This window comes from Oncorhynchus masou, chromosome 13, assembly GCF_036934945.1.
Source record: "Oncorhynchus masou masou isolate Uvic2021 chromosome 13, UVic_Omas_1.1, whole genome shotgun sequence".
NCBI lineage: Eukaryota > Metazoa > Chordata > Actinopteri > Salmoniformes > Salmonidae > Oncorhynchus > Oncorhynchus masou.
The window spans coordinates 37,635,784-37,651,304 of NC_088224.1; the positions used below are offsets into that span (position 1 = coordinate 37,635,784).

The following is a 15,521-nucleotide window of genomic DNA, read 5'->3' on the forward strand; positions in this document are numbered from 1 at the left end:
GTTTAAGCCTGCACGAAACACAGACTTTATTTGAAGTAGATCAAGACATTCCCTATGAAAGACATGAACGGTAAAATAACGAAGGAACCCCTTTCATGTTTCGCCGCAAGTTATTCGATGAAATATGATGCGTCGACTGTTTCTCTCAATACCATTTGTATTTCATATACCTTTGTCTATTGGATGTTCTTATAGGCACTTTAGTATTGCCAGCCTAATCTCAGGAGTTGATAGGTTGGAAGTCATAAACAGAGCTGTGCGTCAAGCATTGCTAAACGCTGCTGGCAAATGCAGTAAAGTGCTGTTTGAATGAATGCTTACGAGCCTGCTGCTGCCTACCACCGCTCAGTCAGATTGCTCTATCAAATCATAGACTTAATTATAATATAATAAACGCACATAAATACGAGCCTTTGGTCATTAATATGGTCAAATCCGGAAACTTTGAAAACAAAATGTTTCTTCTTTCAGTGAAATTCGGAAACTGTTCCGTATTTTATCTAACGGGTGGCATCCCTATGTCTAAATATTGCTTTTACATTGCACAGCCTTCAATGTTATGTCATAATTATGTACAATTCTGGCAAATTAATTACGGTCTTTGTTAGGAAGAAATGGTCTTCACGCAAGCCAGGCGGCCCAAACTGTTGCATATACCCTGACTCGCTTGCACTGAACGCAAAGAACTGACACAATTTCCCAAGTTAATATTGCCTGCTAACATGAATTTCTTTTAACTAAATATGGAAGTTAAAAAATATATACTTCTGTGTATTGATTTTAAGAAAGGCATTGGTGTTTATGGTTAGGTACATTTGTGCAACGATTGTGCTTTTTTCGCAAATGCGCTTTTTTTAAAATCATCACCCGTTTGGTAAAGTTGAAGTAGGCTGTGATTCGATAATAAATTAACAGGCACCACATTGATTATATGCAACGCAGGACAAGCTAGTTAACCTAGTAATATCAACCATGTGTAGTTAACTAGGGATTACGTGAAGATTGATTGTTTTTTATAAGATACGTTTACTGCTAGCTAGCACCTTACCTTGACTCCTTGCAGCCACAAGGTCCTTTCGACGCTGCCCTCGCGTAACAGGTGGTCAGCCTGCCATAACAGGTGGTCAGCCTGCCGTAACAGGTGGTCAGCCTGCCGTAACAGGTGGTCAGCCTGCCGTAACAGGTGGTCAGCCTGCCGTAACAGGTGGTCAGCCTGCCATAACAGGTGGTCAGCCTGCCGTAACAGGTGGTCAGCCTGCCGTAACAGGTGGTCAGCCTGCCGTAACAGGTGGTCAGCCTGCCGTAACAGGTGGTAAGCCTGCCACGCAGTCCCCTCGTGGATTGCAATGTAATCGGCCATAATCGGTGTCCAAAACGGTAGATTACCGACTGTTATGAAATCGGCCCTAATTAATCGGCCATGCCTGTCGGTCGACCTCTCATGCATATACCATACAGACAAAAACAGATCTGGGACCAGGCTATAATAATGATGTTTATATCAATTGATTGTATTGTTTATTGTGCCTTTCAATACACGGACTCTAAACTCTAAATACTCTAAATACAAGGACTCTAAACCGGAGTATAGGATATTATGTTTTCTTTCCGTCCTTCCTTCTATCCTTTTTATGTTATGACTCTGTGTCTGACTCCATTTTCTCTCTCTCCCTCCATTCTCCCTCCCTCCCTCCCTCCCTCCCTCCCTCCCTCCCTCCCTCCCTCCCTCCCTCCCTCCCTCCCTCCCTCCCTCCCTCCCTCCCTCCCTCCCTCCCTCCCAGGTGAAAGAGGCTCACTTCAAGGCCCACCCAGACTGGAAGTGGTGCAACAAGGACAGGAGGAAGTCTATCTCTGAGGGCCGAGAGACCCCAGGGGCCAAAGAGGCACGCGAGAGGAGCATGTCGGAGAGCACAGGTCAGAGTGCGTGTGTGTTAATGTGTGTGTGTGTGTGTGTTTGTGTGCGTGTGCGTGTGTGTGTGTGTGTTTGCATGTCTTTTTACTATAGGTGAGTTTTGTGTGTGTGTGTTTGCATGTCTTTTTACTATAGGTGAGTTTTGTGTGTGTGTGTTTGCATGTCTTTTTACTATAGGTGAGTTTTGTGTGTGTGTGTTTGCATGTCTTTTTACTATAGGTGAGTTTTGTGTGTGTGTGTTTGCATGTCTTTTTACTATAGGTGAGTTTTGTGTGTGTGTGTTTGCATGTCTTTTTACTATAGGTGTGTTTTGTGTGTGTGTGTTTGCATGTCTTTTTACTATAGGTGAGTTTTGTGTGTGTGTGTTTGCATGTCTTTTTACTATAGGTGAGTTTTGTGTGTGTGTGTTTGCATGTCTTTTTACTATAGGTGAGTTTTGTGTGTGTGTGTTTGCATGTCTTTTTACTATAGGTGAGTTTTGTGTGTGTGTGTTTGCATGTCTTTTTACTATAGGTGAGTTTTGTGTGTGTGTGTTTGCATGTCTTTTTACTATAGGTGTGTTTTGTGTGTGTGTGTTTGCATGTCTTTTTACTATAGGTGTGTTTTGTGTGTGCTTATTTATCATCTTATGGTCTTACACTTTACTTACAGGAAAATGTACATAGTAATGAGAGCACTTTGATGAAAAGTGTTACATACTTATTTGTATATTTCCGTGCTCCACTCCTCTGAGGGTGCATGTGTGTGGGTGGGTTTGTTTTTTCCTGTGCTTGTGCAAGCTATTTTTAAGCTTCTTGGTTGTGTGTAATTGTGTGATTGTGTGCTTGTATGAGTGTATTTGCTATTTTGTTATGTCTTGTATACAACGTCCTCTATTCTATTGGCCTGTTTCCCGGACACTGGACTAAATGGCAAGCTCATTTGAAAATCTCCATTGAATGTGCTTTTTAGTCCAGGAGTGAATCTGTGTCTGGGAGACCAGCCCTGTGTAATGTGATTTTACTAAGACTATTTTACCCCCCCCCCCTCCGCCGTAGAGCCTGAGTCAGTCTCTCAGGGAATGGAGGCGAAGGGTGCGGCAGGCCCGGACTGGCCTGCGGGCTCTGAGCGTCATGCGGGGGCCTACAGTGGTCAGCTCCCTCGCCCCCGGGCCTTCTCCCAGAGTGCAGTACACAGCCTGGAGAGGAGGGAGCGGGCCAGAGATGTGGAGAAGGTACTGATATAGTTGGTGGCATCACTTTGTCTTCTGTTCTACCTGTTTTGTACGCCATTTTCTCCCCCTTTTTTTTCGTCTTTAATTTTTCTTATTTCTCCATCTTTCTTCTCTCTCTGTTTAGTTTTCCAGTAAAATACTGCATTATATCTAAAAGCACTTAGCATAGTAAATAGGAAACTCCCTCACTTTCACCACCAATGTCTAGCATCCACACCCAGGTCATGCACTGCGGCTATTTTGAGCCAAACCTTCTATCACAGTGGAGCTAACTTCAAGCTCTGTGTTTCACTTTCAGTTGTGTCGAGATGGGGCAGGCTCATTCCGCAGCCGCCCCCCTACTCTCTCCCTGACACAGTGTGGGGCCAGCGAGGACGTGACCAGCGACGAGGAGCGCATGGTCATCTGTGAGGAAGAGGGGGACGATGATGTCATGGGTGAGGTCGCAGTCATATTTAGTGTGGCTACCATAGAATTAGGAAGTAGAATTAAAAAAATAAATAAAAGCAGGAAATGCATCACCTAGGCCTCTACCGCCATTAATTTCAATTAGACTGGTTTGGATTTCTCCCTGACCCTGTCCTTAGTCGTTCCATTTTGGAGCTTGGAAGGTTAATGACATAGCCTTTCTAGTAATTTAATAGGATCTCTATGGTGACTACTCTGTGTGCCCACTGTCTCATTCTCTGAAATAAAATAGTAGATTCCCTATTCTATTTACACTGCATTCTGAAACTATTCAGCCTTATTCTAAAATGGATTCTTATTTTTTTTATATAAAACAGTTTTTTATACATTTTTTCAAATTATTACATTTTTCAAATAAAATAAAAAGGTATTTACATAAGTATTCAGACCCTTTGCTATGAGACTCAAAATTGACCCCAGGTGCATCCTGTTTTGACAACTTGATTGGAGTCCACCTGTGGTAAATTCAATTGATTGGACGTGATTTGGAAAGGCACACACCTGTTTATATTTAGGTCCCACAGTTGACAGTGCATATCAGAGCAAAAACCAAGCCATGAGGTTGAAGGAATTGTCCGTAGAGCTCCAAGACAGGATTATGTCATGGCACAGATAGATCTACCATTTCTGCAGCATTGACGGTCCCCAAAACAATGGCCACCATAATTCTTCAATGGAAGAAGTTTGGAACCACCAAGACTCTTCCTACAGCTGGCTGCCCGTCCAAACTGAGCAATCGGGAGAGAAGCGCCTTGGTCAGAGAGGTGACCAAGAACCTGATGGTCACTCTAAGAGAGCTCCAGAGTTCCTCTGTAGAGATGGGAGAATCTTCCAGAAGAACAACCATCTCTGCAGCACTCTACCAATCAGGCCTTTATGGTGAAGTTGGAGACGGAAGCCATTCCTCAGTAAAACGCACATGACAGCCCGCTTGGAGTTTGCTAAAAGGCACCTAAAGGACTCTCAGACCATGAGAAACAAGGTACTCTGGTCTGATGAAACCAAGATTGAACTCTTTGGCCTGGGCAGGGACTGGGAGGCTAGTCAGGATCGAGGGAAAGATGAACTTAGCAAAGTACAGTGAGATATTTGATGAAAACTAAACTTGCTGAGGACTTCAGACTGGAGCAAAGTTTTACCTTCCAACAGGACAACAACCCTAAGCACATAGCCAAGACAACGCAGGAGTGGCAGGAGTGACAAGTCTCTGAATGTCCTTGAGTGGCCCAGCCACAGCCCGGAATTGAACCCGATCGAACATCTCTGGAGAGACCTGAGAATAGCTGTACAGTGACGCTTCCCATCCCACCTGACAGCGCTTGAGAGAAGAGAAGAAGAAGAATGGGAGAAAATAATTAATATAGAAGAATGGGAGAAACTCCCCAAATACAGGTCTGCCAAGCTTGTAGCGTCAAACACAAGAAGACTCGAGGCTGTAATCGCTGCCAAAGGTGCTTCAACAAAGTACTGAGTAAATGGTCTGAATACTTATGGGAAAAAAAAAAATATATATATATATATATATATATATATATAAAACTGTTTTTGCTTTGTCATTATGGGGTATTGGACGTAGATTGATAATCCATTTTAGAATAAGGCTGTAGCCTAACAAAATGTGGAAAAAGTCAAGGGGTCTGAATACTTACCGAATGCACTGTATATGGTCTTAATGCTGTTCTATAGCTGTTCTGTGGCACCTCAATGTCTTGCACATTTAGTTTAGACAGTAACTATCCTAGAGACAACTCCTATAGCTGCTGTGTTGCTTGTCTGTCTCATATTGGTCCGTTTTTAATGGCACATTCACTATTGTTTTATTTCCATGTCTTTACTGTCCTATCATGTCTGATTGGACCTATCGGATCCTCTTTATTTCCAGAGGACTCGTGCCCTGAGGGATCCATAGACCTCAAGTGTAAAGAGAGAGTGACTGACAGTGACGAGGATGAGCCAGATGGACAGGTACTCTACACATTTAGCCGTATAGCCTCTTAGCCCTTTGGACTGAAGGTGCTATGAACTAGCTACAATTTAGATTTCATGGGTAATGGAACTGCCAAATGAAGTAGCATAGCCATACTGAATTTGAACAGATATATATTCAATTCCCACTCTTTCCTCCCACCCATGCTAAGATGGTGTGAGTCTGATCTGTTTCATTCCCCCACCAGTTTTGAATTCTACACTGGTGCACTGAGAGACTTAATTGAGGAGGGACCTTAGTTAACGTTTCTCTTTGATCTCTCCCCATCCAGCGAGTCTTCCAGCCAGTGGTCCGCTCCTCTCTCCCCTATGCCACCAGCACCTCCCACGCCGACTCTCACTCCGACTCTACCAAGGGGAACACAGGGGGGAGCACTGGAGAGAGCTCTGAGAGGAAGAGAAAACGAGGGATGGAGGGAGGAGAAGAGGGAAGTGGAGAATCCAAAAGAGGAGGTGGAGGGGGGCAGGTTCCCTCTAATTCCATCCCTGGATCGGCGCCCTTCACCTCGACCCCTGCTCTGGGTTATGGACTCACCCAGGTGCTCGGTGCAGTCCGGATGGCACCAACCATGGTGACCAATGTGGTATGCCCCATCGCCAGCACGCCCATCCCTATCACCAGCAAGCCAATGGAAGGCCCCATCGCCCTCAGTGCCCTCCCTGGGGAGAAGAAAGCCACGCTTCTGATTGGTGGACCGGGAGCAGTAGGTGGGCCTATCACAGCAGGGGGTGGGTACTTGTCCTCGTCCTCTCCCAATCCCGTGAGTGTGGGGCCGGGGGGGCTGCAGGTCACCAGTCTAGTGCTGGGAGGAGCTTTCCCCAACCAGTCTATACAGCTCATAGCCCCGCCTCAGCATCTCTTAAGCCCCACCCACAGCACCCTGCCACTTCCCCTCCCCCTGCTGCAGCCCCAGTTCCTTCCTGCCGCCTCTCTCACCTCCGCTGGTGGTGCCAAGCCTGGCCTCACCCAGGTGCAGTACATCCTGCCCATCCTGTCTTCTGTCAGTGCCAACCCCAAGAGCCCCTCCCCCCAGCTAACCCAGCAGCCAACCGGCGTCCTCACGCTGCCCTCCACTCCGCCCACCCATGTCTTCCAGGCCAATGGAATACATTCGGGGGCAGGAGCGGGAATAAGATATGCCGCAGTGGGAGGGGTCAGTCCTGGAGCAAGAGGTGAGAGAGAGGAGTGATTGGCTGACAGGGATGGAAAAGGGGTGGACCTATGGAAAAGGGGAGGGTACTTTGCTATATACAAGGGGATATGATAACAACCATCCAAGATTCATACAGTTGAAGTCGGAAGTTTACATACACTTAGGTTGGAGTCATTAAAACCTTTTCAACCACTCCACAAATTTCTTGTTAACCTCTCTGGGATATTCGGGATGGTAGCATCCCACCTCAACAACAGCCAGTGAAAGTGCAGGGCGCCAAATTCAAAACAACAGAAATCCCATAATTAAAAGTCCTCAAACAAGTTTATTTCACACCATTTTAAAGATAAACTTGTTGTAAATCCAGCCACAGTGTCCGATTTCAAAAAGGCTTTACGACGAAAGCACACCAAACGATTATGTTAGGTCAGTACCTAGTCACAGAAAAACACAGCCATTTTTCAGTCACAAAAAGCAGAAATAGAGATCAAATTAATTACTAACCTTTGATGATCTTCATCAGATGACACTCATAGGACTTCATGTTACACAATACATGTATGTTTTGTTCGATAAAGTTCATATTTATGTCCAAATACCTCCGGCAGACCTCTTAATCATTCAGCTCCCATTCCCCCCTCCTTCACAGTAGAATCATCAAGCAAGGTTCTAAAGACTGTTGGCATCTAGTGGAAGCCTTATGAAGTGCAATATGACCCCATTTCCACTGTATATTGGATAGGCAAAGAGTTTTCCCACTTCCTGGTTGGATTTATTTCTCAGGTTTTTATTTCTGCCATATGAGTTATGTTACACTCACAGACATCAATCAAACAGTTTTAGAAACTTCAGAGTGTTTTCTATCCAAATCGACTAATTATATGCATATTCTAGCTTTTAGGACTGAGTAGCAGGCAGTTTACTTTGGTCACCTTTTTATCCAAGCTACTGAATACTGCCCCCCTGTGCAAGTCGGTTAGGACATCTACTTTGTGCATGACACAAGTCATTTTTCCAACAATTGTTTACAGACAGATTATTTCACTTATAGTTCACTGTATTACAATGCCAGTGGGTCAGAAATTTACATACACTAAATTGACTGTGCCTTTAACCTCTAGCGTCGAGCAATCCCGTATCCGGGAGCGTATTCATAGCCTCAAGCTCATTAGCATAACGCAACGTTAACTATTCATGAAAATCGCAAATGAAATGAAATAAATATTGGCTCACAAGCTTATCCTTTTGATAACAACACTGTCATCTCAGATTTTCAAAATGTGCTTTTCAACCATAGCTACACAAGCATTTGTGTAAGAGTATTGATAGCTAGCATAGCATTAAGCCTAGCATTCAGCAGGCAACATTTTCACAAAAACAAGAAAAGCATTCAAATAAAATCATTTACCTTTGAAGAACTTTGGATGTTTTCAATGAGGAGACTCTCAGTTCGATAGCAAATGTTCAGTTTTTCCAAAAAGATTATTTGTGTAGGAGAAATCGCTCCGTTTTGTTCATCACGTTTGGCTAAGAAAAAACCCCGAAGATTCAGTCATTACAACGCCGAACTTCTTTCCAAGTTAACTCCATAATATCGACAGAAACATGGCAAACGTTGTCCTCAAGGTGTTTTTCACATATCTATTCGATGATAAATCATTTGTGGCAGTTGCCTTACTCCTCTGAACCTAATAGAAAAGTGGACGCAGCTGGAGATTGCGCAATAATTTCGACGGAGGACCCCAAGCAGACACCTGGTAAATGTAGTCTCTTATGGTCAATCTTCCAATGATATGCCTACAAATACGTCACAATGCTGCAGACACCTTGGGGAAACGACAGAAAGTGTAGGCTCATTCCTGGCGCATTCACAGCCATATAAGGAGACATTGGAACACAGCGCATTCAAAATTTGGGGCATTTCCTGTATGAAATTTCATCTTGGTTTCGCCTGTGGCATTAGTTCTGGAGCACTCACAGACAATATCTTTGCAGTTTTGGAAACATCAAGAGTGTTTTCTTTCCAAAGCTGTCAATTATATGCATAGTCGAGCATCTTTTTGTGACAAATTATCTTGTTTAAAACGGGAACGTTTTTTTTTTATCCAAAAATTAAAAGAGCGCCCCATATATCGAAGAAGTTAAACAGATTGGAAAATTCCAGAAAATTATGTCATGGCTTTAGAAGGTTCTGATAGGATAATTGAGTTTGAGTCAATTGGAGGTGTACATGTGGATGTATTTCAAGGCCTACCTTCTTTGCTAAGTGCCTCTTTGCTTGACATTATGGGAAAATCAAAAGAAATCAGCCAAGATCTCAGAAAAAAAAACAAATTCCAAACACCTGAAGGTACCACGTTCATTTGTACAAACAACAGTACACAAGTTTAAACTCCATGGCAGCCGTCATACTGCTCAGGAAGGAGACGCGTTCTGTCTCCTAGAGATGAACGGACTTTGGTGCGAAAAGTGCAAATCAATCCCAGAACAACAGCAACGGACCTTGTGAAGATGCTGGAGGAAACAGGTACAAAAGTATCTATATCCACAGTAAAACGAGTCCTATATCGCCACTGCTCCAAAACCGTCATGAAAAAGCCAGACTACAGTTTGCAAATGCACATGGGGACAAAGATCGTACTTTTTGTAGAAATTTCCTCTGGCCTGATGAAACCAAAATAGAACTGTTTGGCCATAATGCCCATTGTCATGTTTGGAGGAAAAAGGGGGAGGCTTGCAAGCAGAAGAACACCATCCCAACCGTGAAGCACGGGGGTGGCAGGATCTTGTTGTGGGAGTGCTTTGCTGCAGGAGGGTCTGGTGCGCTTCACAAAATAGATGGCATCATGAGAAAGCAAAATGATGTGGATATATTGGAGCAACATCTCAAGACATCAGTCAGGAAGTTAAAGCTTGGTCGCAAATGGGTCTTCCAAATGGACAATGACCCGAAGCATACTTCCAATGTTGTGGCAAAATGGCTTAAGGACAACAATGTCAAGGTATTGGAGTGGCCATCACAAAGCCCTGACCTCAATCCTATAGAAATTTGTGGGCAGAATTGAAAAAGAGTGTGTGAGCAAGGAGGCCTACAAACCTGACTCAGTTACACCAGTTCTGTCAGGAGGGATGGGCTAAAATTCACCCAATTTATTGTGGTAAGCTTGCGGAAGGCTACCCAAAAAGTTTGACCTAAGTTAAACAATTTAAAGGCAATGCTACCAAATACTAATTGAGGGTATGTAAACTTCTGACCCACTGGGAATGTGGTGAAATACATAAAAGCTTAAATAAATAATTTTCTCTACAATTATTCTGACATTTCACATTCTTAAAATAAAGTGGTGATCCTAACTGACCTAAGACAGGGAATTTTTACTTGGATTAAATGTCAGGAATTGTGAAAAACTGAGTTCAAATGTATTTGGCTAAGGTGTATGTAAACTTCCGACTTCAACTGTATGTCTAAGTGTTATTTTTTGGGGGGAAATTAGTTGAGTCCCCTTCAATCCCAGAATACGTGTAACCTTCTATTTAGTCTCGCATATCCCTGCTCTTTAATATTACCTGTAAGTGAGTACATTTACATGCACGCAAATAATTTAATATTAATCGGATTATGGCAGGAGACAGATTATGCAACACTTTACGCTGCTTATCTTCGTCAGCATAAGGTCAAAATCGAAGTGAGCATACACAGATTAAAACACCTGGTTTTCAGAACAATCTTTCAAATGATTAGGACATGTTAAAACCTTAATCGACGTTCCAGCGGTGGAACCAAATGGTGGAACCAAATGATTCGCTGTGGTTGAACATTTTATTTTGATTGGTGATTTCCTGCATTTATCAGAGTGCCATCAGGTAGCCTGATTTCAGATGTGTCCATGTGTGAACAGGATTATTAGGGAAATCATTCTTCTTGCAAAGCATGTAAATGTTTTCATCAAACTGTTATGCTAATCTAACTATCTCCAATATTTGCATACTCCGGGAGAGAGAATTCATCACCTTATGATTGTCATTAGTTGTCATGTCAACAGTCTTACCTCAACTGCTCTCTCTGTCTCTCTGTTTCTCTCTTTATTTCTCTCTCTCTGTTTCTCTTTCTTTCTCTCCCTTTCTCTCTCTCTCTCTCTCTCTCTCTCTCTCTTTCATCAGCCCAAGCCCAGTCTCCAGCCTTGCAGAGCAAGATGTTGGTTCCCATGGCAACAGTGAGAACAGGCTCTACTCCTCCTCAGCCCATCTCCCACGTGGCCCCTCCCCTTCCTGTGCAAAATGGTGCTCTACCAGGAAACAAGGTAGTAATTATTACACACAAGCATACCACAGAACAGCAACTTGTAGACCTCTTTCCGGAAAAAAAGGCTTGAACATCGGTCAAATACATAGGCACACACTGTGATGATCACAATATAGGCATTAAGCAAACATGATCTACAGTTCAATTTGTTGTTACTGCGGGAATAAAACCACAACTCTGATGGTGCAAGTATGCATGTGGACCACTAGCCTCCTGGCTGACCTGTGTGTGTGTGTGTGTGTGTGTGTGTGTGTGTGTGTGTGTGTGTGTGTGTGTGTGTGTGTGTGTGTGTGTGTGTGTGTGTGTGTGTGTGTGTGTGTGTATGTGTATGTGTGTGTGTTGTCCTGCACAGATCATCCAGATCGCCCCCATACCAATGGTCCAGACAAATGTCCACCCTGCTGGAGCAGTGCATCCTGGGAGTCCCTTCCCTGTATCCATGGCAACAGCCACTGTGATGACTCCAGGCATCAAACCCCCTCAGACTGTGTTGCTGACCTCGCCTCCAACAAGGTACTCACTTTAAACCTACAATAAACGTCTGATTATACAGTATGTTCAGTGCATTCGGAAAGTATTCAGACTCCTTGACTTTTTCCACATTTTGTTACGTTACAGACTGGATTTTTTTAAAGTGTCCTCATCAATCTATACACAATGCCCCATAATGACAAAGCGAAAACAGGTGTTTAGAAATGTTTGCAAATGTATTCAGACCCTTTGCTATGTGACTCGAAATTGAGCTCTGGTGCATCCTGTTTCCATTAAGCATCCTTGAAATGTTTCTACAACTTGATTGGAGTCCACTTGTGGTAAATTCAATTGATTGGACATGATTTGGAAAGGCATACATCTGTCAATATTTAGGTCCCACAGTTGACAGCCTTGACATCAAAGGAATTGTCCATAGAGCTCTGAGGCAGGATTGTCGAGGCATAGATATGGGAAAAGGTACCAAAACATTTCTGCAGCATTGAAGGTCCCCAAGAACACAGTGGCCTCCATCATTCTTAAATGGAGGAAGTTTGGAACCACCAAGACTATTCCTAGAGCTGACCACCCGGTCAAACTGAGCAATCGGGGAGAAGGGGGTGACCAAGAGCGCAATGGTCACATTGACAGAGCTCCAGAGTTCCTCTGTGGAGATGGGAGAACCTTCCAGAAGGACAACCAGCAATCAGGCCTTTATGGTGGAGTTGCCAGACAGAAGCCACTCCTCAGTAAAAGGCACATGACAGCCTGCTTTGAGCCAAAAGTCACCTAAAGACTCTCAGACCATGAGAAACAAGATTCTCTGGTCTGATGAAACCACAATTGAACTCTTGGGCCTGAATGCCAAGAGTCACGTCTGGAGGACACCTGGCATCATCCCTATGGTGAATCATGGTGGTGGCAGCATCATGCTGTGGGGATGTTTTTCAGAGGCAGGGACTGGGAGACCGGATCGAGGGAGAGATGAATGGAGCAAAGTACAGAGAGATCCTTGATGAAAGCCTGCTCCAGAGCGTTCAGGACCTCAGACTGGGGCGAAGGTCCACCTTCCAACAGGACAACAACCCTAAGAACGCAGCCAAGACAAAGCAGGAGTGGTTTCGGGTCAAGTCTCTGAATGTCCTTGAGTGGCCCAGCCAGAGCCCGGACTTGAACCCTATCTAACATCTCTGGAGAGACCTGAAAATAGCTGTGCAGCGACGGTCCCTATCCAATCTTACAGAGCTTGAGAGGATCTGCAGAGAAGAATGGGAGAAACTCCCCAAATACAGCTGTGCCAAGCTTGTAGCGCCAAACCCAAGAAGACTCAGGGCTTTAATTGCTGCCAAAGGTGATTCAACAAAGTACTGAGTAAAGGATCTGAATACTTATGTAATTGTTATATTTCAATTTCTTCTATCAATATGGGGTATTGTATGTAGATTGAGGGGGAAAAAACAGTGTAATCAATTTTAGAGTAAGGCTGTAGCGTAACAAAATGTGGAAAAAAGTCAATGGGTCTGAATACTTTGCAATGCACTGAATGTCCCACTATTACTTCCACATGGCAGTTGCTTTTAGTTTATTGTGGCTGGTCAATTGACCTTCAGCAGAACAGTGTGTTCATAGCTAACCCATCTGATTTTTGTCTCTTCTTCACTCTAGGATCACGTATGTCCAATCCAGCACTGGAGTGGTCTCCACGGCAACGGTCCAGGCCCCTCTCTCTCCAGGACCCGCCTACCTGCCGTCGTCCCTGACGTCTCTGGGCTTCACCGCCATTGTTCCGGCCGGCCAAGCCCTGATGCAGCCTCTCGTAGCGGGCCAACCACCCTTGCTAGCCCCAGCCCTTTCCCCTGGAGCCCCTGGGACGGGACGTCAAGTCCTCACCGCCATCTATCCGGCCCCAAGCATCACCCTAGCGTCAGGTGTGGTCGCCATGACCTCCGTTCCCCCCAATTTGGCTCAAGAAGTGTCTGGCCAATCATCAGCCTTGGCTGTCGGCATGCAGGGTTCAAAGGACGTTACCCGGTCACATGAAGAGGGAATGCCACACCTGACTGCAGAGTTGGAGCAAAAGTCACAGGTGGAGGGCCAGGCCCAACGGAAGAACAAGGCTCAGATAAAGAAAGAGAATACGACGGAGGATGTCGAGGCATATAGCAAACCTGGTGCTAACTCAATGGCTATGTCCAGCAGCAATATACCAACAGGTACGTCGAAACTGTAGTCCGCCTCCCCTCACTTTCACGCTGTACCTTTGCACCCCCCCCTTTCTCGCCTCCATTTCTCCTTCCACCTCCCCTCTCTTCCCTTCTCTGCTTATGGCCTTTTTGAATGTACTTTCAGTGCATGTATTTTGCTATAGTTGCCTCTTTTGTAACTAGCTATGTTACAATATATTATTACTAGGAATCATGAGTCACTATTGTGCATTTTCCTGCAGGGAGTGAAGAAGACGGTGGTCGAGCCAGCCACATGAAAGAAGAGAATACGGACAATGACCGAGATTATGCCAGAGGGAATGGAGAGAGGGAGAGGGAGATAAAGAAGGAGAGTGGGACGCCTGAACCAGAGGAGTCCAGGGAGGCAGAGGATTGGCCCCATGAGGGCCACAACAAAGGGGACAGTGGCAACGGGGGCCACAGCAAAGAGGTACGAGACTCTGGGTTTTGCTGAAGATTAAGCACCCACCGAAAACAATGACCTCTGTAGAGATTGCAAAACGCAATGCAAACAATTGGATTATCGCGATGTAAACAATTATCACAAGCACTTATCAAGGACAAGGCTCTCTCTCTCTCTCTCTCTCTCTCTCTCTCCAGGCTGGACCGAGGGAACCTCTCCACCCTCCCACAGGACTGGACCATCCTCCGCCTCCCCCACAGACTGACAGGGACGCGCCCCCCTCAGCCAAGAAAACCAAATTCCGCCCCCCACCGCTCAAAAAGCCCTCAGACGCCATTGAAAAGTGAGTGACAGGGATGGGGGAGGGGTGCAATGGGAGGATATGAAAACACATCACCATCGCGTTGCTTCTCTCTGTGGTCACTATGTGGTAAATTATTGACAGTTGACAGTTAAAATCAAGTGGAGAAGAATTTGTAGCCAGGGAATCAGTTTGTTCGAGCTTGGTACTTACATCACTAGCGTTGAGGGTTCGATCCAGACCCGGCGACAGCATAACGTGACTAAGGGGGCAGTTGAAATTGGCATTTGGGGGGGGGGGGGGAGGTTCTTGCATTTGGAATTACATTGGATTCTGTTTATATCATGCTGCACCACAATAAACATGAAGCTCAAATGCAGAGACTCTGAGATCATTGAGGGCTTTTGAAGTGACCGGTCGGCGCGATCGGTAGCCTTTCTCCATTGCACTGCATCAGCGTCAAATAGGGTTCCCTCTAGCAGTCGTAAGGACAAAGATTCAACAGGAGGCATGCAGGTAGCAATGCAAATGAGTGTTGGATTTATTTACACAGCGCTGGTGTTTCACGTTCCTCCCACGTCGGCAGGAACCTCAATAACATTGCCAGGATGTAGCAGTGGTCAGTCTCCCTTCAGCTGAAATGAATACGGTTCAGTATTTCTAACCCCCCCCCCCCCCCCTTAAACGCACACATTACCCAAACTAATGGACATGTGACGGCGAGGCAGAATGGCACATTCCAAGTGAGCACTGGACACATGCTGCATATTGACCAGCATTCTCTCCTATTTTTATATAGTGAAAATAAAAAATTTTTTAGCCCACTCGTGGAACCGGGTACGGTTGGGTCCCAACATGGGTGTCATAAAATCAAACTATATTTCAACTGTACAGGGTCCTGTCGGGGTCCTATTTCGAGGAGCGTTTTGCCGAGCTGCCAGAGTTCAGGCCAGAAGAAGTGCTGCCCTCTCCCACCCTCCAGAGTCTGGCCACCTCCCCCCGAGCCATACTGGGCAGCTACCGGAAGAAGAGGAGGAACTCCACAGGTGTGTGTGTGTGTGTGTGTGTGTGTGTGTGTGTGTGTG

At 45.1% G+C, this 15,521-nt stretch overlaps 1 protein-coding gene across 1 annotated transcript in view; it reads left to right on the plus strand.

Moving 5' to 3' along the window:
* Nucleotides 1-15,521, plus strand: part of LOC135552241 (protein capicua homolog) — a 48,671-nt gene that overhangs the window by 28,030 nt on the left and 5,120 nt on the right. The window contains 11 exon segments of the mRNA XM_064983743.1: nucleotides 1,782-1,914; nucleotides 2,950-3,125; nucleotides 3,424-3,562; nucleotides 5,476-5,558; nucleotides 5,852-6,752; nucleotides 10,895-11,034; nucleotides 11,389-11,549; nucleotides 13,173-13,720; nucleotides 13,954-14,162; nucleotides 14,333-14,478; nucleotides 15,331-15,482. Coding sequence (XP_064839815.1) covers nucleotides 1,782-1,914; nucleotides 2,950-3,125; nucleotides 3,424-3,562; nucleotides 5,476-5,558; nucleotides 5,852-6,752; nucleotides 10,895-11,034; nucleotides 11,389-11,549; nucleotides 13,173-13,720; nucleotides 13,954-14,162; nucleotides 14,333-14,478; nucleotides 15,331-15,482 — 2,788 coding nt within the window.